The sequence below is a fragment of the Ascaphus truei genome, chromosome 7, assembly GCF_040206685.1.
Source record: "Ascaphus truei isolate aAscTru1 chromosome 7, aAscTru1.hap1, whole genome shotgun sequence".
NCBI classification, from domain to species: domain Eukaryota; kingdom Metazoa; phylum Chordata; class Amphibia; order Anura; family Ascaphidae; genus Ascaphus; species Ascaphus truei.
The window spans coordinates 23,178,924-23,206,509 of record NC_134489.1 but is presented as its reverse complement, the minus strand read 5'-3'; the positions used below and the strand labels follow the sequence as shown (position 1 = coordinate 23,206,509).

Genomic DNA, 27,586 nt, shown 5'->3' with positions numbered 1-27,586 from the left:
TCACACACTCAGAGACTCCAAGCTCATATAGACACAGGACAGAGAGAAGTGTCAGAGCAGCCCGCAGGACCCTCACTGCACTCCTATCCAGAACCAGGGCACCCCAATCCAGGAGCAGGGCACCCCTATCCAGGAGCAGGGTAAGCCAATGGATACATTTAACCCTGTTGAGGCCAGGGCATTGGGGGCGGTGGGGGGTTAATTGTTCTGTGAGTCAAGAACAAAAGAGGGGCTTCTATATTTGGGGAGAGACCCTAGTGGTCATCGGTATTAACCACTTCAGTGCTGGAAGAGCATGTAACTCACACTGGGAAAAAAATACCAAAGTTTATTATAGTATCCGAATAGAAAGAGGTGAGTTCATTATAGTGAAGGGATGTATACCCTTCCGGAGCTGATATCCTTCTATAGTTCTGGTTAGGTGGCACAGCTATCGCTCATATATATGCACTGCTACCTCTCATATATATGCACAGCTATCTCTCACATAGGCACAGCTATCTCTCATAGGCACAGCTCTCATATATATGGTAGCTATCTCATATATATTAGAGACACACACACACACACACACACACACACACACACACACACACACACACACACACACACACACACACACACACACACACATATTGTAGGCACATACACAGCATTGATTACATGAAGGAGTATATATAGTGTATAAGGGTGCATAAAAGTGTGTATATACTGTAGATGAATGCATTGATTACAGGAAGGAGTATATATAGTGTATAAAAGGGTGCATATAAGTGTGTATATAGGGTGCATATAAGTGTGTATATAGATGAATACTGTACACTGATTAAAGAGAATTGAATAGTCTGTACCTGGCTGTTTTTTTTACCATAGCTTTGAGAATTTTCTACCCTGCTTGGTGACACGCAGCTGCTAATATACCATGCACATGCCACCTATATAATGTGAATAGGTATAAACCGTGAATACGTTTAACTCCTTCTCTGCCAGTGAGGGGTATCCATTACCATCAACCCTTCCAGCACTGTTTAATATGTAGCAGCATTTCGCACATCTCCAGTCACCCTGCAGCGTGTTGGTTTCAGGGTGGGGGGGAACAAGTGGTCCCAGTGACTAACCCCTATTTGATGGATGGTCAGCAGTGCTCCTGCCCTGTTCAGGCTGCAGCTGATGTGTGTGACGTTGCACCCCTGGTGAGGCTGCACGTATACAGTGGGGTTGTTGGGGTTTGAACTGCAACATAATCAGTCTGAATGTTACAAAATCTTTTTGCACGAGTCAAATGATCTGGAGTTATTACTGAGAGTCTAAAACACAACACATACTAATGGGTGATAACTAAGAATGGGGTGAGGGGGGCTTACATGTCTAAATTCCTCCAGGGTAAATATAAGGGAATTTTACCTTTTTTTTAAGGCCTGATGTGATTTTAACCACTTCAGTGCTGAAGACACCAGCAACTTGTGTACAATGCAGGGGTTGCATTGTTTTGTATTTAGCAGGCCCCTTCAGCAGGGAGGGGGTTAAACGATGTGTGTTCATTGTCTGAGTGAACATAAATATTTGCACAGGCAGGGGGTGGGGGCAGTTTGCTTTTATTATACCATAGAGCAGGTAGTGGGCAGTGTTATTAAATGCACTGTCTTTAATTTGGGGGGTTAATCACTGAGCCCTGGAATCTACACCTATAATATATATTATCTCTAACTGTGCATGCAATGTCTTGTATATAATGTATACCCTGCGCACTTATGTAACTATCTATTTGTAACCATGTATTATTTGTCATCTTAACTGTATGCCCAGGACATACATGAAAACGAGAGGTAACTCTCACTGTATTACTTCCTGGTAACACATTTGATAAATATAAATAAAGTGCTGAGGGTATGATGGGATATATAGACTGTGTTGAGATATATATATACAGTGCCACATCTGAAAAAGGAGTACTTTAAGGGTTAATGTCCAGAGGGTGAAAGTTCTGCCCAAGTCTTTTGCCCTGTTTAACTTGCCCCGTTTCCTTTTCTAATACACATTATATCATATACCACAAATAATATATAAAGAGCCTGTAACTCCAGTAAAATAGATCACTTGCCCGGGCTCCTTGGTTTTGTGAGCATTGGAGCACAGTGCAACTGCTCTCCCCATGCACTGTCACCAATGTTTAGGGACCTGCAGGACAAGCCCGGGTGACCTACAGCAGTAAGGGACTGGGGGCCCCGGAAACCGCACCTCCTGCAAAGCCTTGTTGAATGGGGTGGCAAGGTAATCAGAAGTAAAGCACTGGGGGGAAAGCTCCAGAGCAAATGAGAGAGAAGGAATCAAGGAGTGTGAGAGAGAGAGAGGAAGAGAGGAAGAGGGAGAGAGAAATAAGTGAGAAGAAATAGGCAAAGAAGTGACAGAGAAAGACAGCAGGGGGTGGGGGGAGAATAGAGAAGAGCAGCTGGGTTTCTGCGAGGTGAATGCATAGGATAAAGATCTCCCCAGGGTGCCTTATTACCTCCAGTCTCTGGGAGGGACATTTCTAAAGGGCATTTTTTGACATTTCAGAGAGGGAAATTATAACAGCGAGAGGTGGGGAGGGGGGAGGTGGGGGGGGGGGGGATGTTATTAATATGCGAGTGCCGTAGCCTTTTTTTGTTTTTCATGTGAAAGACTACACTTTGCTTTCTTTAAAGAAGAGGATGTGTTTTAATGTGAAATAAAGTTTTGATTATTTATTATCGGGCTTTTCTCCCAATGGGACTCAAAAGCGCTTCACAATTAGGCTGCGTTCCCGCTAGCGCTGAGCGGGCGGGCGCTTGCGGCGGTTACTTACGTATATAGATATATGTAAGTCCCCGCTCACGCTGTGCGCGGGCACACACGCTCACCGGCGCTTAGGTAAACAAAATAATCTTAACTTTCCAGCGCGCTCAACTACCCGCAATGCCCCCGCGCGCGCGTAAACGCAGGACACCCGGCGCTCATGCTTGGAGCGCTCTCCATCATGAGCGCGCTCAGCGCCAGCGGGGACTCAGCCTTACAGGTACACAGCACATAGGAATTATTACGGACACAGTCCCTGAACAGATACCTACAATCTATGTTTTTGGTATTAAAAGTATTTCCATTCTGTGCAGGTAAAAAAAAAATAATATATATATATATATATATATGATGGGTGTGCTGATTAATTTAACAAAGCCATGGTTTGCTGTATATCTGTTTTCTTGGCTGTGTTAAAGCAGGAGCTGGGCTCCCAGAAGAAGAGGCTTGGGGATTCCCTATCTGTCGCCTCTGAAAATGATTTCCTTGCATCACACACAGTGAGCATTGTAACAACTACCTACAGTAGTGGCCAACTCCAGTCCTCAAGGGTCACCAACCGGTCAGGTTTTCAGGATATCCCTGCTTCAGCATAGGTGGCTCAATCTGAGCCACTGATTAAACCACCTGTGCTGAAGCAGGGATATCCTGAAAACCCAACCTGTTGGTGGACTGTGAGTACTGGAGTTGGCTACCCCTAAACTACCAGTAGTAATTGAAAGAGCAGAAGGTTTCGGGGTGCGATATACATCCAGGGACATAAAATAGAAAATAATAATAGTGCCAGACAGTATACACAATGCACATGTGAATGGGAGAATTCTGTGAATGTTCAACTCACATGTTCCACGTGAAGATCAAGCAGTGAGGTTATATAGAGGAACCAACTCAATGAGACGTCCTGATATCCTCTTCTGTTGGGTTAGGGTTCTGCAAGTCGTCATACAGGGTCTCTCTCCTGAGGTGTCCAGGGTACAGGTCCTTCCTGGCCAGAGAGATTCAGTTCCCCTGTGATACCTTCAGCCATCCAGGGCATCTGCCTGGACTTGCCCTGGGTGGCTGAAGGGAGGGATCACAGGGGAACTGAATCTCTCTGGCCAGAAGAAACTGTACCCTGGACTGGTCAGGAGAGAGAAACCCTGCACGAGGACTTGCAGAACCCTAACCCAACAGAAGAGCATATCAGGACGTCTCATTGAGTTGGTTCCTCTATATAACCTCACTGCTTGATCTTCATGTGGAACATGTGAGTTGAACATTCACAGAATTTTCCATTTCCCATGTGCATTGTGTATACTGTCTGGCACTATTATTATTTTCTATTTTATGTCCCTGGATGTATATCGCACCCCGAAACCTTCTGCCAATTCTGTATCTGGACTGGGTCAGACTCCTGCTTGGGAGCAGCATTTTCTCAAGGGCAGTGATCATTGATTTGTATTATTTTTTATTTTCACTGTTATACACTTTGTGGGATACTATTATTGGTATTTTACACTCTTACACTGTTTTAAGTAGTGCTATTGAGCTTGCACCTCTCTTTTTTGCTTAGTAATTGAAAGAGACCTGTGCACCCAATCTATAGACTCTAGGGATCAGTCATGCAGTGCAAATAGTTAAAATAACATTAGAACACCCTCTCCCCTTCATAATGCATAATAACAATAAATTATTGAATTTAGTAATAATAATGAAATAAAACTGTCACTGCGCCCCACAAACTAGATTATAAACTCCCCACGGTAGGGCTGTGCCTATGCAACTCTACACTGCACATCACTATGTAACCTGTGTATATGACAATACATTCTTTTATTTATGGTTGATAATTAAGTATTGGAGTTCTTTGCTACTAAACGGACATATGCTATGGGGAGTTCATATTGTTATCTCAGCTGCTCAGTTTACCCCAACACAAGACCTATTATTTTGAACTGACTGTTGTGGACCCACATAACTAGCTCCAAAATGAATATTCTGTTTTCTCTCCTGACGAAAAAACCCTGATCTCGTAATACAGGCATACCCCGCATTAACATACGCAATGGGACCGGAGCATGTATGTAACACAGGCATACCCCGCATTAACATACGCAATGGGACCGGAGCATGTATGTAACACAGGCATACCCCGCATTAACATACGCAATGGGACCGGAGCATGTATGTAACACAGGCATACCCCGCATTAACATACGCAATGGGACCGGAGCATGTATGTAACACAGGCATACCCCGCATTAACATACGCAATGGGACCGGAGCATGTATGTAACACAGGCATACCCCGCATTAACATACGCAATGGGACCGGAGCATGTATGTAACACAGGCATACCCCGCATTAACATACGCAATGGGACCGGAGCATGTATGTAACACAGGCATACCCCGCATTAACGTACACAATGGGACCAGAGCATGTATGTAACACAGGCATACCCCGCATTAACATACGCAATGGGACCGGAGCATGTATGTAACACAGGCATACCCCGCATTAACATACGCAATGGGACCGGAGCATGTATGTAACACAGGCATACCCCGCATTAACATACGCAATGGGACCGGAGCATGTATGTAACACAGGCATACCCCGCATTAACATACGCAATGGGACCGGAGCATGTATGTAACACAGGCATACCCCGCATTAACATACGCAATGGGACCGGAGCATGTATGTAACACAGGCATACCCCGCATTAACATACGCAATGGGACCGGAGCATGTATGTAACACAGGCATACCCCGCATTAACATACGCAATGGGACCGGAGCATGTATGTAACACAGGCATACCCCGCATTAACATACGCAATGGGACCGGAGCATGTATGTAACACAGGCATACCCCGCATTAACATACGCAATGGGACCGGAGCATGTATGTAACACAGGCATACCCCGCATTAACATACGCAATGGGACCGGAGCATGTATGTAACACAGGCATACTCCGCATTAACATACGCAATGGGACCGGAGCATGTATGTAACACAGGCATACCCCGCATTAACATATGCAATGGGACCGGAGCATGTATGTAACACAGGCATACCCCGCATTAACGTACGCAATGGGACCGGAGCATGTATGTAACACTGTACAGGGAATTATCATACAACTCAGTAATGGGTGTGTCACAGATTATGAGAAATGAATCCCTTCCCCCAGGAGTTTTCAGTTTTAAGAGATATGATGTGAGATTTACAGGGGCTGTAGGTGTGGGTGCGCTGGATTATAAGGGGGTGCAGAATCTCCTATTGCACGACTTCCAGACAAAGGGTGCTCTTCAGAGCTTTCAATTGCCTGATTTTTCTGCACCCAAAACAGATTTGCTCTGAATGTTGCGGACGCCCAAGAGGAAGCGAAATAACCGGGACGTTTGCTCCAGAATTCTGCAGAAAGCTTGGAAAATTCACTGGAGATTCTGGAGTCATTCTGTGAGCAGATATCCCCCTATACACTGCATGGTGTGCAGGCAAAGTGGAGATGGCGATTGCCCCACTTACCTGACACTCCATGCAGTGATAAATAGGTCCCTGTTCCTTTGTGCTAAGACTTCCACTGCAATTTCTTATTCCCAGGAAGCGTTTAATCTGAATAGTACACACAGGGAGCTGCTTTCATGATACAGTACAATCACCGCCCCCTCCCTACCTAATCTAATTTGGATAAACCTGCTTATCTGGGCCCCTTTTGAAGGTAACACACAGAATTTGATCATACTTTGCTGCAGGTTTAAGATCTCCAATAAAGTTGGAGCGCAGAGAGAAAAGGGTGGTGTTAGACAAAATCACTTTAATGGGTAAAATAACATTTAAAACTTACAATTAGTAAAGCTGCATCGCCCATGGGGTTCCCAAGCCTGTCCTCACTAACACTGCCTCCCTCGGCAGTGTCCTAATGCGAGTCGCTGCCCTGCTACAACCCGGAAGTAGAAGTCCAATACAGGGCTCTCTCGCGAGATCACTACTCAGGAAGTGCTGGCTCTGGCTGGATAATAGAAATGAACCCCCGATAGGCTATAGATACCACTCTCCAAGATCGAGTGTGTACCCTATATTCTATGCAACCCCTCAACGCGTTTCGCGCGATCTTGCGCTTCGTCAGGAGGTAGTATACATCTCAGGGGGCTGCCTTATATAGGCCACCACTCCCCTAATCATGCTAAATCTCATACACTTGTGCACACTACTAGCACCACAAAGAAAAGTGAGATCCGATAGTAATGACACAACACCTATGTTTATAACAGACTTTTGTAAACAGGAATCCAAAATTAGACACTTGGTGAACAAACATTGGGAGGTGTTAAAAATGGATCCCATTCTAGGCAAAAAACTTAAGGATAAACCAAAGGTTATTTTTAGGAAGGCACAAAATTTTAAAAAATATTTTGGCCCCTAGTTTTTTAAAGGGATCTAAAGTTTTAAAGCAAACACACTTTTTGACGAAACCTTTGGGTAATTTCAAATGTGGGAAATGTGTAATGTGCCCATACATGTCCACTGATAAGGTCTTTGTGAATCAACAAACAGGGTCAGAATATAAAATTAAAGATTTTATTACATGTCAAACAAATTTTATAGTGTACATTATTACATGTCCATGCAATAAATGTTACGTTGGGAAAACTATAAGACCACTAAAAGTGCGAATTGGCGAACATGTGAACGGTATTAGAAACGCCAAACGCAATGTGGAACATGGCAAAAAAGTACACAATCTGTCCCTACATTTCTTACATTACCACAATGGGTTACCTGAAGGTCTAAGGTTTAGAGGTTTAGAGATAGTCCAAAAAGACATTAGAAAAGGGAATAGAGATTTAAAGTTACTCCAACGCGAACAATTTTGGATATACACACTCAAAAGTAAAATGCCTGATGGTCTGAATGATATGATAGAGTTAAATCCCTTCCTGAGATAGCTATATGGACACTAATTTTATAACAAGTAAAATAATGGTTTTTAAATTGAACGGTTTTTAAAATTCTAGTTGGTACTTTTTAATTAATTTTTAAATAGGTGAAAGAGAATAAAGATATTTTATATATAAACTGTAATATAAAACATGTTTAGTGATCTATAACTAGATCAAGTTTTATTAGAGTAGGCAATTCCAACATGCTGATTAGCAGGTGAATGATCTAAGGATCTATGTACAAGTTAGGGAGTATTTTAGGGAACATTTACAGTAATTTGAAAGTAAATTTTAGGGGAAAAGTTTTAAATCGAATGTATAAGATAATATTGATTTGTTGTTATGTATGTCATGTTGAGAGTATTTGACTAATCACAGGATCATTAATTATTCATTGTAACAAGTATGCACAAGTGTATGAGATTTAGCATGATTAGGGGAGTGGTGGCCTATATAAGGCAGCCCCCTGAGATGTATACTACCTCCTGACGAAGCGCAAGATCGCGCGAAACGCGTTGAGGGGTTGCATAGAATATAGGGTACACACTCGATCTTGGAGAGTGGTATCTATAGCCTATCGGGGGTTCATTTCTATTATCCAGCCAGAGCCAGCACTTCCTGAGTAGTGATCTCGCGAGAGAGCCCTGTATTGGACTTCTACTTCCGGGTTGTAGCAGGGCAGCGACTCGCATTAGGACACTGCCGAGGGAGGCAGTGTTAGTGAGGACAGGCTTGGGAACCCCATGGGCGATGCAGCTTTACTAATTGTAAGTTTTAAATGTTATTTTACCCATTAAAGTGATTTTGTCTAACACCACCCTTTTCTCTCTGCGCTCCAACTTTATTGTATTTCTGACTGTTGTCCCGGGTGATCGCCGGAGGATTTGGGAGCTGCGGGGGAGAGGTGGATAAACAGAGATATCCAGGAGAGAACAGACGAGCGCAGTCTCCTTTTCTGCTGGGAACTTTGGTACTTTTTTGATCTTTATCGAGACATTGCAGCTGTCTGTTGTGCTTCAGGACTATCTGTTCAAAGACATTGTTCACATATCTTAAATGCCTTAGTATCCATAGAGGTGACTAACGGCTATAGAAGTGGGTTCTTCATATAGAACTAATTAAGTATTTGCTTTTGGATGATGCTGTGACCTGTTTCATGTATATGTGTGTTTTTTATAATTTATGTGTAGAAATTATATGGTATAAGTAGATACAACTTGCTGGTTAGTAGAAATTAGGCAATCTGTACTTTTTAGGCAATCTGTAGTTTTTTATCAATCACTAGGGAACAAACACAGATAAACCAGGATAACTTTTAGTAGTAAGATATGGCTCGGGTGTTTGAAAATAGTATTGCTAGGAGAGAGCAAGCAGAGTCATTTTTTCAGGATAGCAAAAACACAGAGGTTATAAATGATACACAGGATGTCAATCAGCTATGCCTCCTATTAGAAAAATATATGGCCTTAGAGACAAAACTGTGGTGGGATAAATTCAGTTTAGAACTAGCAGTTAAAGTTCAGAGGATCCCTAGGGGATTAAGGTTGTTAAAACTTCCCACCTATGGCCGTGAAGATGCTTTGTTTCTTAACAAGTGGCATGAGATAATGGATGAATGCTCCTTTAAAATTATAGAATTACTTATTGATGAACGGGAGGTGGCTCTGGAAGAACTACACAATAAAATTACTAATATAAGAACAAATATAATTTCTATAATCCACCAGGAGGATTTGATTAAATTTGAGGAACAGCTAGAAAAAAGAATAGATGATTATGAGGCCAAACAAATGAGTAATAAGAAGACGAAATATATAAGGGATAAAATGGATTATGTAAATAACAAACAATACAATTGGGCCAAAAATACAAATCAAAATAAGGTAGGCAATCAAGAGGATCCGTATGAGGAATTCTTTGCCACAGCGTGTAATAATCATGAGCAGCTAGAGGTACAAAATATAGTCCCATCGCAAACGCTGATAGATATAGGGATTCCAGGGGAAAAGGGAGGTCCTATGCAGAGCAACACTAACTGTGAGCCTCAGACTAATTTAACTAATACAACTAACAAGAAATATAAAAGGAAGAATAAGAATAACAATAAAAAGAAAAGTAATAATAAAAACAAATATATTCCTAAGGGGCTAGACACAGCACAGATTGGAAAATACATAGGTCCATCTGCTCCCTACCAGTGGAGAACTGTGGACAAAAGAGGGGGAACACATATAGTGGCGAATTGCCTTCCTGATATCCAACCCATTCCTATCTCGAATGCCTTTCAAACATTAGGGGAGTTAGTGGAGCAGAATATAGAACTAGATGTCACAAACACATCAAGAGCCCTCTCTCGACCCTCCACCTCACCCTTTTCCCCTAATCCATCTACCTCAACTTCAGTTCCTTTTTTAGGGAGAGGATCCCATCTAGAGATGGGGGCGATACCCAAACAATTATTGCCCACCAAATCTCCGGGCCTACTACCATGGTTGAGAGGAGGAAGGGAAAGAGAGGTGTTAGGGGCGGTAGGAGCAAAAGGAATAAGGGAATAAACCAGCTCATGGACAGTGATATTACAGAGGATATGCTAAAAAACAAAGGGATCTATAACCTATCTAGGTTTAAACTCACAAGATCCCAACTGAGTGTCCTCCAAAAAGGGTTATCCTTTTCACCTATAAACAGGCCAAATGAGTTTAACCTATATGTAGATTTGCAGAAATTTGTCAGGAAATTGACTTTAAAAAGGCATTATGCTAAATTTCAGACAAACAATGATATGAGGAGGGAGGTTTTGAGAGATGAGTCCAGGTTAAATGAGGGAGATCCAGTCCCCGACCAAGATTTAACCCCATCACTTAGGGGGGACACACCTAGTGATTGGAACAACGAAAGTGAATGGATTGATCTATTTGAAATCAATGATAATCACAATAATGTTAGTGGTACATCTCCTAATGAAACCAACCCCCACACATCTAATAACGATGCCTCATTTGAAATCGAAAATACCTACCATAACCTGCTAAGTTTATATGAGGAAAGTGACCTGGGGAAAAACACTGTACATACAGGTCTAAAACCTAAATCTGTTTTTTATCCCCATGAATCAAAAGGGCCATACATAGAACTATTTGGCAAATTAGTAGAACAGGAGATTCGAACACTATGTAACAACAATCGATACTACATGGCCAATGACAACCTTACCCGCAATGAAAGGGAAGCTATAAAAAGTCTAAACGAAAATAGGCAATTAATTATACGCCAAGCGGATAAAGGGGGCGGTACAGTGCTACAAAATCGCGAAGACTATATAGGTGAGGCCTATAGACTCCTCAATGATAAAATATCATATCAGAAACTAGGGACAGATCCAACAAATGAATATTTGGGATATCTAGATAGATTTCTAAGGGATGCAAAAGAGAGAGGCATTCTAAGTTCCCAAGAATTCCAATATGTCTATAATAGCCATCCACGAGTACCTATACTATATCATATCCCAAAAATCCACAAAACATTGAATAACCCTCCTGGACGACCTATTATATCGGGTATAAATTCCCTAACTGCTAATCTGTCGAAATATGTAGATACCTTCTTGGCACCAATTACTATGGCCCTTCCATCCTACATTAAAGACAGTAGGGCAGTCCTAAATGAAATGGACAAGATCCAGTGGGAGGAGCACTTTATTTGGGCAACATTAGATGTAAGTTCTTTATATACATGCATTGAACATGGTTTGGGGACCAGGGCGGTGTCGCATTTCTTGTATAACGATAACACGCTATCAAGCATACAACAGGAGTTTATTGTAGATAGCATCATGTTCATTCTACAACATAACTATTTCCTGTTTGAGGGTGAATATTTTATCCAAGTAAATGGAACAGCTATGGGTACCCGCTTTGCCCCAAACTATGCGGGGCTATTCATGGGCAAATGGGAAGAAGATTTTGTGTGGATTAATAATGAGTTTCGTCAATATCTGGTTTATTATGGCAGGTATATAGACGATATTCTAATTATCTGGTCTGGAACTAAAGATTTACTAGATAAATTCATTGCATTCTTAAATAAAAATGATAGAAATATTGTTCTAAGTGGAGATACCAATTCTGTAGAAATCAATTTTCTGGACCTTAATCTAAAAGCTGTAGGCAACCGTATAGTTACCAAAACTTTTTTTAAGAAGGTGGATGCTAACTCTTATCTAGACTTTAGTAGCAATCACTCTGTAAATTGGCTCAATAATATACCATATGGGCAATTTTTGCGGGTGAAACGAAATTGTTCAGAACCTAAGGATTTCAATGAACAATCTAACATTTTAAGACAGCGCTTTATAGAGAAAGGTTATGATAAAGATCTAATACAGAAATCCTTTATCAAAAGTGAAAATAGACCCAGAAACACACTACTAGCACCACAAAGAAAAGTGAGATCCGATAGTAATGACACAACACCTATGTTTATAACAGACTTTTGTAAACAGGAATCCAAAATTAGACACTTGGTGAACAAACATTGGGAGGTGTTAAAAATGGATCCCATTCTAGGCAAAAAACTTAAGGATAAACCAAAGGTTATTTTTAGGAAGGCACAAAATTTAAAAAATATTTTGGCCCCTAGTTTTTTAAAGGGATCTAAAGTTTTAAAGCAAACACACTTTTTGACGAAACCTTTGGGTAATTTCAAATGTGGGAAATGTGTAATGTGCCCATACATGTCCACTGATAAGGTCTTTGTGAATCAACAAACAGGGTCAGAATATAAAATTAAAGATTTTATTACATGTCAAACAAATTTTATAGTGTACATTATTACATGTCCATGCAATAAATGTTACGTTGGGAAAACTATAAGACCACTAAAAGTGCGAATTGGCGAACATGTGAACGGTATTAGAAACGCCAAACGCAATGTGGAACATGGCAAAAAAGTACACAATCTGTCCCTACATTTCTTACATTACCACAATGGGTTACCTGAAGGTCTAAGGTTTAGAGGTTTAGAGATAGTCCAAAAAGACATTAGAAAAGGGAATAGAGATTTAAAGTTACTCCAACGCGAACAATTTTGGATATACACACTCAAAAGTAAAATGCCTGATGGTCTGAATGATATGATAGAGTTAAATCCCTTCCTGAGATAGCTATATGGACACTAATTTTATAACAAGTAAAATAATGGTTTTTAAATTGAACGGTTTTTAAAATTCTAGTTGGTACTTTTTAATTAATTTTTAAATAGGTGAAAGAGAATAAAGATATTTTATATATAAACTGTAATATAAAACATGTTTAGTGATCTATAACTAGATCAAGTTTTATTAGAGTAGGCAATTCCAACATGCTGATTAGCAGGTGAATGATCTAAGGATCTATGTACAAGTTAGGGAGTATTTTAGGGAACATTTACAGTAATTTGAAAGTAAATTTTAGGGGAAAAGTTTTAAATCGAATGTATAAGATAATATTGATTTGTTGTTATGTATGTCATGTTGAGAGTATTTGTCTAATCACAGGATCATTAATTATTCATTGTAACAAGTATGCACAAGTGTATGAGATTTAGCATGATTAGGGGAGTGGTGGCCTATATAAGGCAGCCCCCTGAGATGTATACTACCTCCTGACGAAGCGCAAGATCGCGCGAAACGCGTTGAGGGGTTGCATAGAATATAGGGTACACACTCGATCTTGGAGAGTGGTATCTATAGCCTATCGGGGGTTCATTTCTATTATCCAGCCAGAGCCAGCACTTCCTGAGTAGTGATCTCGCGAGAGAGCCCTGTATTGGACTTCTACTTCCGGGTTGTAGCAGGGCAGCGACTCGCATTAGGACACTGCCGAGGGAGGCAGTGTTAGTGAGGACAGGCTTGGGAACCCCATGGGCGATGCAGCTTTACTAATTGTAAGTTTTAAATGTTATTTTACCCATTAAAGTGATTTTGTCTAACACCACCCTTTTCTCTCTGCGCTCCAACTTTATTGTATTTCTGACTGTTGTCCCGGGTGATCGCCGGAGGATTTGGGAGCTGCGGGGGAGAGGTGGATAAACAGAGATATCCAGGAGAGAACAGACGAGCGCAGTCTCCTTTTCTGCTGGGAGGTTTAAGATCTCACCTTGGCAGGCTTTCCCTTTGTCCAGAATACCAATGGCAATTGTGACCTGTATTGTCTTAAAGCAGCTATCCCCCCCAGGAGCCTATATCCGTTTAAATCATACCATGTGAGTATCTAACCCCCCCCCCCCCGAGTATGTCCTGCTCTTTAGAGACAAAAACTTATATAGTGTTAAACATCATCATTTTTTTTTACATCTCTAGGGTCTGATGGTACCATGGTAACCTGTGGACTTCACGGGGCTGTGGGGAGAGCTCCATTTTAACCTCCCAGATACTTAATATTTCAAACACATATCTCTAGAACAGAGTGTCAGATTTAATAGATAAAAACAGAGTTGGAAAGGACAAGGAGCGATCGCTTTAAAGTCAGTAAAACAATCGGTCAGAACACTCTTCAGGGCCAAAGGGCCTTGTCACCACCGTGGCCCCTGTCCATCTAGTTTGCAATCAGCTCTGCTGTTGAGCGCTGATCATAAACACCCCCATGGAAACAAGCGAAACCCTATGATGTTCAGCTTGCATCGGGTGCCACCCTCCATGATGCTGTGCAGGGCACTGAAGGAGTTAAAGGGCTGCAGCAGTTGCGTTACCAGACAATACACTTGCCCTGCCTTGGACCTTCTTGCCATTGCTAAAACATGCGACCCCCGTACACCAGCATGGAAACAAATCCTAGCTCGGTATTTCCATTTGCCTTGTACACAGAGCAGAGACGTGGCTGCACTGCGAGGACTCCCTGCTTCTTCTCCCCAGCAGCGCAGCCTTACAGATGTAACCACACTAACTGTTTTTCTTGCCGAGGCAGCTCGTGGTCCCCCGACCGCGACGACCGTGGCCCGGACGGATTAACGCTGCGGGAGGTCCAGTCCGGAAGCATGGACCCCCGCTGCAGCGCGATCGCGGCGTACGTTGTGAGTCTGCAATATCGCAGCCTTACGCACGGCTCACAGCTCCCATGATTGCATGTAATAGTAATAATATATTTCTGTCTTATAGTGCTCTGACTGAGCTGTGCTGGGCCAAATTATTCCCTGCCCTGAAGAGCTTACCATCTAATTTTGCTGCCGGACACACGGGGAGATAGTGACTTGCACAAGGTCACAAGGAGTTTGACCCTGGGATTTGAACCAAGCATGAAGCTCATTCCCTGTTAGATCTCCTTCAACCCTGCAAATCAAAATGCCTCTTGCGGGCACTTCCGCCTGTGTCAGAGAGGCCTGCGGGCACATCTGCCTGTGTCAGAGAGGCCTGCGGGCACTTCCGCCTGTGTCAGAGAGGCCTGCGGGCTCTTTCGCCTGTGTCAGAGAGGCCTGCGGGCACATCCGCCTGTGTCAGAGAGGCCTGCGGGCACTTCCGCCTGTGTCAGAGAGGCCTGCGGGCACTTCCGCCTGTGTCAGAGAGGCCTGCGGGCACATCCGCCTGTGTCAGAGAGGCCTGCGGGGACATCCGCCTGTCTCAGAGAGGCCTGCAGGCACATCCGCCTGTGTCAGAGAGGCCTGCGGGGACATCCGCCTGTGTCAGAGAGGCCTGCGGGCACTTCCGCCTGTCTCAGAGAGGCCTGCGGGCACTTCCGCCTGTGTCAGAGAGGCCTGCGGGGACATCCGCCTGTGTCAGACAGGCCTGCGGGCACATCCGCCTGTGTCAGACAGGCCTGCGGGCACATCCGCCTGTCTCAGAGAGGCCTGCGGGCACATCCGCCTGTGTCAGAGAGGCCTGTATGAATGCTCCTGTTTGTGTTCTGAGTACCGGGTGAGGAATTCTTTGCCAGCCTCTGGCAGGGGAAAGTCCATGAGAAGCTGTAAGGTTTGTCGCGGTCCCCTCTGGAAAGCAGAACGATCAGCCCGTAGAATGGCATCGCGTCAGGCCAGGGTCTTTGAAGGGCCGCTGTGACATTCCTCCCTCGCCCCCTCGCTCATCCTTGGAGAATGGCACTGAGTTTCGTTCCCTCCCAAACCCAGATGTTGCTTTTCGTCTGCCTGTTTCCAGCCGGAGGAAATCCCACAGCTCCACAGAGAAGTTACTAAACGGGCATCATTCGGATGAATAGCTGAGACCATTTTTTTTTCTCCAAGAAGCACCTGGTAGTGTATGCAGTGCTGTGCGTTCACACCATTGTACTCGCCCCGAAACCCTGAGCCGAAGAGGCACAGAGCTAACCGCTGGTCCTCATACAAAGGTCTCCCACTTCAGAGGCCAGTGCCTGAGCTGCAATGGTTAAGGTGTGCTCGCTGGGCTGGATTGGGCCGCCGGGAAACAGGGCAAATGCCCGGTGGGCCGTTGGGTCCAAGGTCCGGTGCTGCCTTGGATACTAAACTAGAGGGGGTAGTAGGCGATGAAGCACTGAATTGTGTGAAACGCGTTGCGGAGTTCACACAGTGCATGTTTGTGTCCAGACGTTTGGCTGCACTAGTCCCAGTTCTCCTACGAAGCTTTGAGCTGTTTCTACCTGCTCGCTCGAGTGGGACGTGAAGTACACAGGCGATTGGAGGGCTACTCCATACGGGTCTTGCGACAAGCCGCAACCCGGAAGTAAGAACTGAGTTTTGCCGGGCAAGTCAGCCCCAGCGCGCGGGACTGATCTGCGAGTTCCAGCAAATACCTCCTGCGCCTACCAACTCACTTGGACCCAATCTCCATGCACTGGCCGCTACTGGACTTACATATTCTGATATGTAAGTTTTTACTTGTTATTATACTAACTGTGTATTACATATTTCTTAACCCGTGGTGCGCTTCTGTGTTTTTCTTTTATTATCATCTGACGTCGGAGTCTTCCTACGAAAGCCATCAGTGGAGGAGGGGCGCCTTCACATCACAGCAGCAGCAAGAGGGGAGAGTTGATCTACTTCAAGATCTCATCTAGGAAGCATGAGTGCGGTTTGACTTTCATACCTAAACTAGAGGGGGGCTTCATGGTGGTTACAGAAGCCCCCCACGCTCTACCCCACAACAATGAAACTGGTTGCCGTGGGAGTGCGCGGGCCCCCTCTGTAAGTGTCTCTTACCGGAGGGTCATTTCCTCCTGCAGCGTCGCGTTGTCATGGCCACCCAACGTCACATGGTGACGCGTTGCCATGGCAATTTGCTGTCACATGGCAATGCGTCGCCAGGACAACGCAACGTCACGTGACACTGTCGTGGGAGGAGGGCCGGTAAGACAGATGCCGCCCGGGCCCTTCTCTGCCTCCAACCCGCCCCTGGGTGTGGGGACAGAGAGTAGCATTACTACCCGCCCCTGTGTGTGGGGACAGAGAGCAGCATTACTATCCGCCCCCGTGTGTGGGGACAGAGAGCAGCATTACTACCCGCCCCTGTGTGTGGGGACAGAGAGCAGCATTACTACCCGCCCCCGTGTGTGGGGACAGAGAGCAGCATTACTATCCGCCCCTCGGTTTGGGAACAGAGAGCAGCATTACTACCCGCCCCTGTGTGTGGGGACAGAGAGCAGCATTACTATCCGCCCCTGTGTGTGGGGACAGAGAGCAGCATTACTATCCGCCCCTCGGTGTGGGAACAGAGAGCAGCATTACTACCCGCCCCTGTGTGTGGGGACAGTGTGTGGGGACAGAGAGCAGCATTACTATCCGCCCCTGGGTGTGGGGACAGAGAGCAGCATTACTATCCGCCCCTGTGTGTGGGGACAGAGAGCAGCATTACTATCCGCCCCCGTGTGTGGGGACAGAGAGCAGCATTACTATCCGCCCCTGTGTGTGGGGACAGAGAGCAGCATTACTATCCGCCCCTGTGTGTGGGGACAGAGAGCAGCGTTACTATCCGCCCCTGTGTGTGGGGACAGAGAGCAGCATTACTATCCGCCCCTGTGTGTGGGGACAGAGAGCAGCATTACTACCCGCCCCCGTGTGTGGGGACAGAGAGCAGCATTACTATCCGCCCCCGTGTGTGGGGACAGAGAGCAGCATTACTATCCGCCCCCGTGTGTGGGGACAGAGACCAGCATTACTATCCGCCCCTGTGTGTGGGGACAGAGAGCAGCGTTACTATCCGCCCCTGTGTGTGGGGACAGAGAGCAGCATTACTATCCGCCCCTGTGTGTGGGGACAGAGAGCAGCATTACTATCCGCCCCTGTGTGTGGGGACAGAGAGCAGCATTACTACCCGCCCCCGTGTGTGGGGACAGAGAGCAGCATTACTATCCGCCCCCGTGTGTGGGGACAGAGAGCAGCATTACTATCCGCCCGTGTGTGGGGACAGAGAGCAGCGTTACTACCCGCCCCCGTGTGTGGGGACAGAGAGCAGCATTACTATCCGCCCCTGTGTGTGGGGACAGAGAGCAGCGTTACTATCCGCCCCTGTGTGTGGGGACAGAGAGCAGCATTACTATCCGCCCCTGTGTGTGGGGACAGAGAGCAGCATTACTACCCGCCCCCGTGTGTGGGGACAGAGAGCAGCATTACTATCCGCCCCTGTGTGTGGGGACAGAGAGCAGCATTACTATCCGCCCCTCGGTGTGGGAACAGAGAGCAGCATTACTACCCGCCCCCGTGTGTGGGGACAGAGAGCAGCATTACTATCCGCCCCTGTGTGTGGGGACAGAGAGCAGCGTTACTATCCGCCCCTGTGTGTGGGGACAGAGAGCAGCATTACTATCCGCCCCTGGGTGTGGGGACAGAGAGCAGCATTACTATCCGCCCCTGTGTGTGGGGACAGAGAGCAGCATTACTATCCGCCCCCGTGTGTGGGGACAGAGAGCAGCATTACTATCCACCCCTGTGTGTGGGGACAGAGAGTAGCATTACTACCCGCCCCTGTGTGTGGGGACAGAGAGCAGCATTACTATCCGCCCCCGTGTGTGGGGACAGAGAGCAGCATTACTATCCGCCCCCGTGTGTGGGGACAGAGAGCAGCATTACTATCCGCCCCTGTGTGTGGGGACAGAGAGCAGCATTACTATCCGCCCCTGTGTGTGGGGACAGAGAGCAGCATTACTATCCGCCCCTGTGTGTGGGGACAGAGAGCAGCATTACTACCCGCCCCTGTGTGTGGGGACAGAGAGCAGCATTACTATCCGCCCCCGTGTGTGGGGACAGAGAGCAGCATTACTATCCGCCCCCGTGTGTGGGGACAGAGAGCAGCATTACTATCCGCCCCTGTGTGTGGGGACAGAGAGCAGCATTACTATCTGCCCCTGTGTGTGGGGACAGAGAGCAGCATTACTATCCGCCCCTGTGTGTGGGGACAGAGAGCAGCATTACTACCCGCCCCTGTGTGTGGGGACAGAGAGCAGCATTACTATCCGCCCCTGTGTGTGGGGACAGAGAGCAGCATTACTATCCGCCCCTGTGTGTGGGGACAGAGAACAGCATTACTATCCGCCCCTGTGTGTGGGGACAGAGAGCAGCGTTACTACCCGCCCCCGTGTGTGGGGACAGAGAGCAGCATTACTATCCGCCCCTGTGTGTGGGGACAGAGAGCAGCGTTACTATCCGCCCCTGTGTGTGGGGACAGAGAGCAGCATTACTATCCGCCCCTGTGTGTGGGGACAGAGAGCAGCATTACTACCCGCCCCCGTGTGTGGGGACAGAGAGCAGCATTACTATCCGCCCCTGTGTGTGGGGACAGAGAGCAGCATTACTATCCGCCCCTCGGTGTGGGAACAGAGAGCAGCATTACTACCCGCCCCTGTGTGTGGGGACAGTGTGTGGGGACAGAGAGCAGCATTACTATCCGCCCTTGGGTGTGGGGACAGAGAGCAGCATTACAATCCGCCCCTGTGTGTGGGGACAGAGAGCAGCATTACTATCCGCCCCTGTGTGTGGGGACAGAGAGCAGCATTACTATCCGCCCCTGTGTGTGGGGACAGAGAGCAGCATTACTATCCGCCCCTGTGTGTGGGGACAGAGAGCAGCATTACTATCCGCCCCTGTGTGTGGGGACAGAGAGCAGCATTACTATCCGCCCCTGTGTGTGGGGACAGAGAGCAGCATTACTATCCGCCCCTGTGTGTGGGGACAGAGAGCAGCATTACTATCCGCCCCTGTGTGTGGGGACAGAGAGCAGCATTACTATCCGCCCCTGTGTGTGGGGACAGAGAGCAGCATTACTATCCGCCCCTGTGTGTGGGGACAGAGAGCAGCATTACTATCTGCCCCTGTGTGTGGGGACAGAGAGCAGCATTACTATCCGCCCCTGTGTGTGGGGACAGAGAGCAGCATTACTATCTGCCCCTGTGTGTGGGGACAGAGAGCAGCATTACTATCCGCCCCTGTGTGTGGGGACAGAGAGCAGCATTACTATCCGCCCCTGTGTGTGGGGACAGAGAGCAGCATTACTATCCGCCCCTGTGTGTGGGGACAGAGAGCAGCATTACTATCCGCCCCTGTGTGTGGGGACAGAGAGCAGCATTACTATCCGCCCCTGTGTGTGGGGACAGAGAGCAGCATTACTATCCGCCCCTGTGTGTGGGGACAGAGAGCAGCATTACTATCCGCCCCTGTGTGTGGGGACAGAGAGCAGCATTACTATCCGCCCCTGTGTGTGGGGACAGAGAGCAGCATTACTACCCGCCCCCGTGTGTGGGGACAGAGAGCAGCATTACTATCCGCCCCTGTGTGTGGGGACAGAGAGCAGCATTACTATCCGCCCCTCGGTGTGGGAACAGAGAGCAGCATTACTACCCGCCCCTGTGTGTGGGGACAGTGTGTGGGGACAGAGAGCAGCATTACTATCCGCCCCTGGGTGTGGGGACAGAGAGCAGCATTACTATCCGCCCCTGTGTGTGGGGACAGAGAGCAGCGTTACTTTGGAAAATCGAAAGTTTCATTAGAATGATTTTTTTTCTACTTTTCAATGCACATAGACTACATAAAAGCCAGTTCCCATTATTAACAATACTTCACGTACCCTTACTGTTTACCCATAGCTAAACCACAGAGTTGCTCCTTTATTGATTCAACCAGAGGCCCATGCTGTTGTGGGTGAGCAGTATAGTATGCGAGTGCTCTTTTTGCTGCCTTTGATATGATGTAATCACCCTGCTCAATCAGACAAGGATCTTTAATTAGACGAATCACCTTTTATAGCTGCGGTCCTAATGGACAATTGTCTGTGTGTGGGGTGGGGGTCTCTTCCCATTGTATGTGCACAGAGATGATGCTGCAGACAATCCCCCCCTTAATCTGAGGCTTTCAGCATGCCACAGCCCCTGCCGATCCCATTACGCACATCCCCCTTTCATGTCCTAATCCTCTGAACACACGGAGCTGGGTGTGTACGGGTTTCTGTGGCCGGGGCTATGGATCAGGAGACGCACCTCACACTGATACATTGTATCATCCCATCACTTATAAATACCCTATGGCTGATGGAGCTTCCCTGGGAATGTCCCAGCTATAGTTATACATAGAGCTGGAACTGCTGGGGCACGCTCTGTGCGACATTGAGAACTTACTGTCCTGGTGATTCACTAGTAAAGAATTAGATTGTGAGCTCTTTGGGGCAGGGGCATTGCAGCAGCACTGCATAGAAAACCAAACTATTACATTCATGCTTATCTCTTACTGTTCTGTTACCATACGGCTCTGTCCAGAGGAAAGCTGGGACTCTTCATATTATTCCCACGACATATTTATTCTGTCCCTTCCACTGCAGGGTAACATACAACTGTTGGGTCCTTAAGTTAATGAGATTACACATAAAATACCAAAATAGGTATGTACACCTGAGACTGGGAAAGCTCTGAACCCACATCTATACCCTCATATAAAGGGAATCTCTTTGCTTCTCCCAACAAAATACCACAACCCGAAATGAATCTGTGCTCCTGCAGGATCAATATGACGACTAGAGCTTTGACCATGTCGCTGGAATTGGACAATATGGGGTGGCTTACATCTCCAAAATGTGCTTCCAGGATTCCACCTCAGAGGTGGCTGTATGCATTTTCTTAGCTTTATTAGTAAATTACATTGGAAGTGGAATAAGACATATATAACAGTTATTGTTCTGTTGTTGTTGTTATTATTAATAACATTGTTGGTGCTGGTTCTAGAAAAGGACACATTAATTCAGTGACCCTTATTGCGATATTAAGCAGTAATATAATGAGGGGATATAGCTGTGCTGAGACACATAACTGTTCCGGATGTATCAAAGAAATATTCCACTCAGTAGAGCTTTCTGTGCAGTAGTGCTTGATCGGAGCTATAGCATTTTATAGAATAAGGCTCACAGACCACTGAATGGTGAGTGAGGGGGTTGAAAATCAGTTTAACTAATTGGTATGTGAGGCTTAATGTGATTCTGGAGGGAGGGAGAGAGACAGATTTAGGACAGTGTCACAGCCAGAGAGGGAGAATCAGGTCACTGTCACAGCCAGAGAGGGAGAATCAGGTCACTGTCACAGTCTGCTGAGTGGGAATTAGGTCATTTATACAGCGTTTAACACCCAAGGACCATACACATGTTAACCCCTTAGTAACCTGTGTGTGACATGCACCTCCCTCCATCCTCACACTTGCTCTGTGTGTCCCACATGTGTTTCTTGTTACTGGGGGAGGGAATCAGAGCTGATGCACATGTGGTTAAGGGTAATTCAGTCATCAAAGGGCACACGTAAAAAGAAAAGCAGAACTGAGGTCATTTCAGGACGATTTCCTGCCCCCCTGTAACAGCCGCCTGGGTTAACCTCACAGCCACTCCGCCCGCTGTGCACCTCCAGCCTGGTGTCTCCTGTGGGGGGTTAACCCGTAGATACAGTGTGGGGGTCTCTTTACCAAAGATAGGCTGGGGCGAAAAACAGCACCAGATTTATCTAAGGAGCAGAATCCCATTGCGGTCCGATGGATTTCTTCCTGATAGGAGTTGAGCGGCGACATTAATAAGTGCCGTTTTATACGTGACCCCAAGCTGGTCTCGGTGAGCTGCACACGGCCTCTCTGCCTCTCCCGTCCCACCCCATTCATGGTGAGGAGAGCCTGGTGCTTGTGTAGTTTATGCTCAGTGGCTGCCCCTGTGTAAATGTTTGGTTGAGCGCTGCATACATTGTCAGCGTGATCCTGATCCTCAGCCAGCGGGGACAGCTGTAAATTCCTGGTGGTGATAGGAGGTGGGGAGGTTCTGCTTTTCACATATTGTCACTCTTTGATCTCAGCCTGAGGTGACAGACCTGAGAGAGGACAGGGCGAGGATTGTGTGCGTCTTTGTGAGTATCTCTGTGTAAATGTGTGTGTTTGTACTTGCATATTTTTGTGTATATATCTGTATGTGTGTAGATATCTGTATCTATGTGTGTCTGTATATCTGTATATTTGTGTTTGTGTGTATATGTGCATATTTGTATGTCTCTGTATGTATATATCTATATATTTGTGTGTGTGTGTGTGTGTGTAAATATCTGCATATTTGTATATCTCTATGTAAATACTTGTATGTTTGTGTCTATGTGTATATCTATCTTTTTCTTTGTTTCATGTGTGCATATATTCCTGTATCTGTTCCTTTGTGTGTCTCTGTACATACTTCATTGCTCATTTGTGTCTATAATTTTACCCTTTCACGTGTGTGTGAGTGTATGTATCATTGCATGATGTACAGGTCTGTTCGTGTATATATTTGTATCCATATCTTCATGTGACTATTGGAATCTGGGTGAATTTGACATGTGAAATGTGCAGGCCGGCCTGGGACACGTGAATGTTCTCACATTATGTGAGATATATTCATTTGCTGTATGTCAAATACAAATGTTGCATTCTCAGAGTCCCAATGCTCTGGGCGGTGAAGCTCAGCTGTATTTTACTCTGGGTCAGTAGGGTCAAAGGAGGCTGAAAGTTTATGTATTGACCTCACTGTTATATATTTTGAGGTCTGTTATACAAAACAGGAGCTAAATACTCCCCCTAGCCCAGGGAGGGGCAAAGTACATCCGTTTCCAGCCCGCGGTGGGGTTGCCTGTTCCCCGGGCCCTACCTATGGTGCGGATGGCAGAGGCAACACAGCGCCGGGAGCCCACTCAGGTGGTCCTATCATGGAAGTTAGGACCGACCATAAGTCATGCCCAACTTCCAGAATTACCGCCTGGGTGGGCTCCTGGCGCCATGTAAGGAGCTGTGTCAGGCGCAACTACAGGTAGGGCCTGGGATGGGAGGAGAAGAAAGAGAGAAGGGGAGTGTGAGAGAAGGGAGAAGAGTGAGAGGGGGATAGAGAGAGAGGGGGGAGGGGGGAAGAGTGAGAGAGAAGGGGCGTGTGAGAGGGGAGAAGTGAGGGGGGAGAAGAATGAGCGACAAGGGGAAAGAGTGAGAGGGGGATAGAGAGAGAGAAGGGGAATGTGAGGGGGGATAAGATGGTGAGGAGGGGAGCTTTGGTAAGCTTCACGGGCCATTCACTTAATGTGAATTAAACATTAAGTGGGTCCCTCGAAAAGCTTACTAAAGCTTGCCAATTGGCCCTCCAGCCAAACTAATTACCCACCCCTGCCATAGCCCATAGCAAGTATATTGCACCAGGAATGTATGAAAAGTATCACATGTATAAAGTGTTTTGTGTAGTGCAGGTGTACTGGTGCTCTAATGCAGAAAATACCCAGGATACAGCTACATAGACGTCTTGCAGAGACCTAGTAAAAATATTTGGTACTCAGTAGGACCGGTAAATCTCACTAATTTCCTCTGACCATGTGTCTTGTTTCTGCTTTACAGGTTCTATACTCTGCCTCAATGAGCGGCGTTGAGTTTGCAGCCATTATGGATTACTTGGAGAGCACCAACTCCAGCGATCTCAACTCCAGCTGTGCCAATGGTGACTGCATCCTCCTGGAGTCCCTATCCTGCCCCAACACCCTGAACAAGAGTGCTCTGCTCTACACCCTCGCCATCGTCTACATCTTCATCTTCGTACTGGGGCTTGTGGCCAACTCTGTAGTCATCTGGCTCAACCTCCAAACCAAGAGCACCGGCTACGAGACTCACCTGTACATCTTCAACCTGGCTGTGGCAGACCTTTGTGTCCTCCTCACGCTGCCCGTCTGGGTGGTGTCCTTGGTCCAGCACAACCAGTGGCCAATGGGTGAGATGACCTGCAAAGTAACCCACCTGGTCTTCTCCATCAACCTTTACAGCAGCATCTTCTTCCTTACCTGCATGAGCATTGACCGCTATGTTTCTGTGTCATTGCGCGGTGCCGCTGGCCAGCGCCGGAGAAAAGTGATACGCCGGCTGATCTGTGTCCTCATCTGGCTTGTGGCCTTCGCTGTCTCCCTGCCCGACACATACTATCTGAAAACCGTGTCCTCCCCGGTCACCAATGAGACCTACTGTCGTTCTATGTACCCTGAGGACACATTCAGGGAGTGGCTACTGGGGATGGAGATTCTTTCCATCGTGTTGGGCTTCATTATTCCCTTCCCAATCATTGCCATCTTCTATTACCTGCTGGCTCGGACTCTCTCCTCATCTTCCTCTTCCTCCTCTTCCTCTGTGGACCAGGACCGAAGCATCAGCGGGAGGCTTATTGTCTCCTATGTGGTGGTCTTCATGGTCTGTTGGCTGCCATATCATGCCATGGTCATGCTGGACGTCATGTACTTCCTGCAACTGCTCCCATTCAGCTGCCACCTGGATACTTTCCTCTATGCCGCCCTCCACATTACCCAGTGCTTCTCTCTCCTTCATTGCTGCATCAACCCCATCCTGTACAGCTTCATCCACCGAAGCTACCGCTACGAACTCATGAAAGCGTTCATCTTCCGCTACTCTTCCAAGACTGGGCTCACCAAGCTTATCGACACCTCCAGGGTGTCCGAGGCAGAGTATTCAGCCGTGGATCAAACTCCAAAGTGAGGGATAACCAAACCTGTGTTGGCTGCCTCTTCCCTCCCCCCATTCCCATGCGAGTACAGACTGGGTATCTGGGACCAAAGTGGATCATCTATACCACTGCCAGCATTGGCAGCTGGAACAGAAGCCGTCCTGCCCAGGGATGCAGCTTGACTCATACTGTTGGCAGTTCCCCAATTTATTCATTAGCCACGAACCAAATCTTCCAGGAGGGCTGAATCAAAACATCTGATTGGTTGGGACACAGATAATGGATATTACTTATCATGTCTCCAAACAGCTGCCCCTAAATTGTACTCTAAAAGGGGATATACATCGCACTGTAGGCACTGACACTAGTTTTTAACTTACCCACTTCCCTATTGAAAAAGGGCACTGACCTAAATTTTGCCCCCTTCATAACCATATAATGGTGTAAGGGGAAAAAGAGCATGGCTCTCCCTGTGTCTACCTGACAAAACCCACATGTATATATAAAAGACAGATCAGGCAATTATACAGAACACTATACAGAACTGGCAACCTCCCAGTGAATGAGGTAACAAAACCCCATAGGGTATTAACCCTACAGCCCAGCTTATAAATATTGTGTGTTAACCTCTGCCTGTGTATAATATGTAATATAAAACGCCTTTTCTAAAGCCCGTATATATTTTTATATAGCTTATTGTATTTAAAAGCCGACTTTTAACTGGCAGTACCTTTGTATTTGAAATTCAAATATACATATCTATATATATATAATATCTATATTTTTGAAGTGTTTCTGTGATATGTTACATGATAATGGAAATGGTGACTTGTTTTGTACTTTCCTTTGATGGTTTTGATATTTACTGAGAGCTTTGTTACTTATTAAAGCTTTGTACAAACCCTTCCATTGCTAGCTGCTGTGTGTTCATGACGACAATTAGAAGCTGAAGCTGTTTATGAGAATATAGAAACAACCGAATAGAACCCTGCTGGAGGAGACCCTTCATTCTGTAAGGAAGACACGAGCGAAGGTTCCACTGGGGTGTCTCTGGGGAAGGAGAGAGACAGGGATGAGTGGGATGAGGAGAGAGACAAAGAGGAGGGAAAGAGACATGGCGCAAAGAGCAGTTATCTAAGACGAAAAAAGGAAGCGCGCGAACCCCCTAAATATCAAAAGGACATTGATATATAACCGTGATAAAAATCCAAATAGTAACACACAGATGGGTGTATAGTCCCAGTAGATAGTCCTGGTAAAAAAATCCCAGTTTTGTATAGTCCCAGAAGAACAATGTCCAGTCCCGCTGCCGGAGTCCTCGAAGGATTTGCACGTACCTCCAAGAAACTGGAAAACACAAAAGATGGACGTCCTCTGGCCAGTGGACCGGATATATGCAGTGAAATATATTTACAAAAGGGAAAATAAGGAGAGAAGACAGCGGTGTATATTAATACTAGCTAAGTAGATCAGTAAGAAACACAGGTGTCAAGTACTGTGAAGTAAGCCATCCCTTCCATGCGGGGGCGCAAGATTTTTTTTTTTGGGGGGGGGGGGGCACGTTGGTTACAGAGGCCCCTGTGCTCTTCCTCAAAGCATTTAAATTAAATGCCGGGGAGTGCGTGAGGCCTCTAACTGACCTTGGCTTTGGGCAACGCGGCATCACATGACCCTGCAGCGTCATTTGATGCCGGTTCCTAGGTAAGGGGGGGGGCTCGAGCACTGGTGCTGAGCAGGCAGGGGGGCACAGAAAGTTTGCACAACCCTGCCTTACATCTTACCAACTGCATCACACTTCTGTAAGTGTTTCTTACTGATCTACTTAGCTTCTATTAATATATGTATGAAGTTACACCGCTGTCTTCGCTCTTTTTTGTTGTTGAAATTTTTTTAAATATATCACTGTATTTATCCGGTCCACGCACCAGAGGACGT

The 27,586-nt window shown here is 46.3% G+C and overlaps 1 protein-coding gene across 2 annotated transcripts; it reads left to right on the top strand.

Annotated features, from left to right (window-relative positions):
• Positions 1–26,560, top strand: ACKR3 (atypical chemokine receptor 3). Of its 2 annotated transcripts, none has more exons than XM_075607346.1 (2): positions 1–140; positions 24,544–26,560. In XM_075607346.1, exon 2 carries the CDS (start codon positions 24,562–24,564, stop codon positions 25,681–25,683), a length of 1,122 nt encoding a protein of 373 aa, XP_075463461.1. In that variant the 5' UTR covers positions 1–140; positions 24,544–24,561; the 3' UTR covers positions 25,684–26,560. The 2 variants fall into 2 exon arrangements, with proteins under 2 accessions (XP_075463461.1, XP_075463460.1); XM_075607345.1 differs by lacking the exon at positions 1–140 and adding an exon at positions 13,912–13,992.
• The last annotated feature ends 1,026 nt before the right edge of the window (positions 26,561–27,586 follow it).

Excerpts from the sequence above, each read along its gene's own strand:
- ACKR3 (XM_075607346.1), top strand. The coding sequence starts at position 24,562 with ATGAGCGGCGTTGAGTTTGCAGCCATTATGGATTACTTGGAGAGCACC.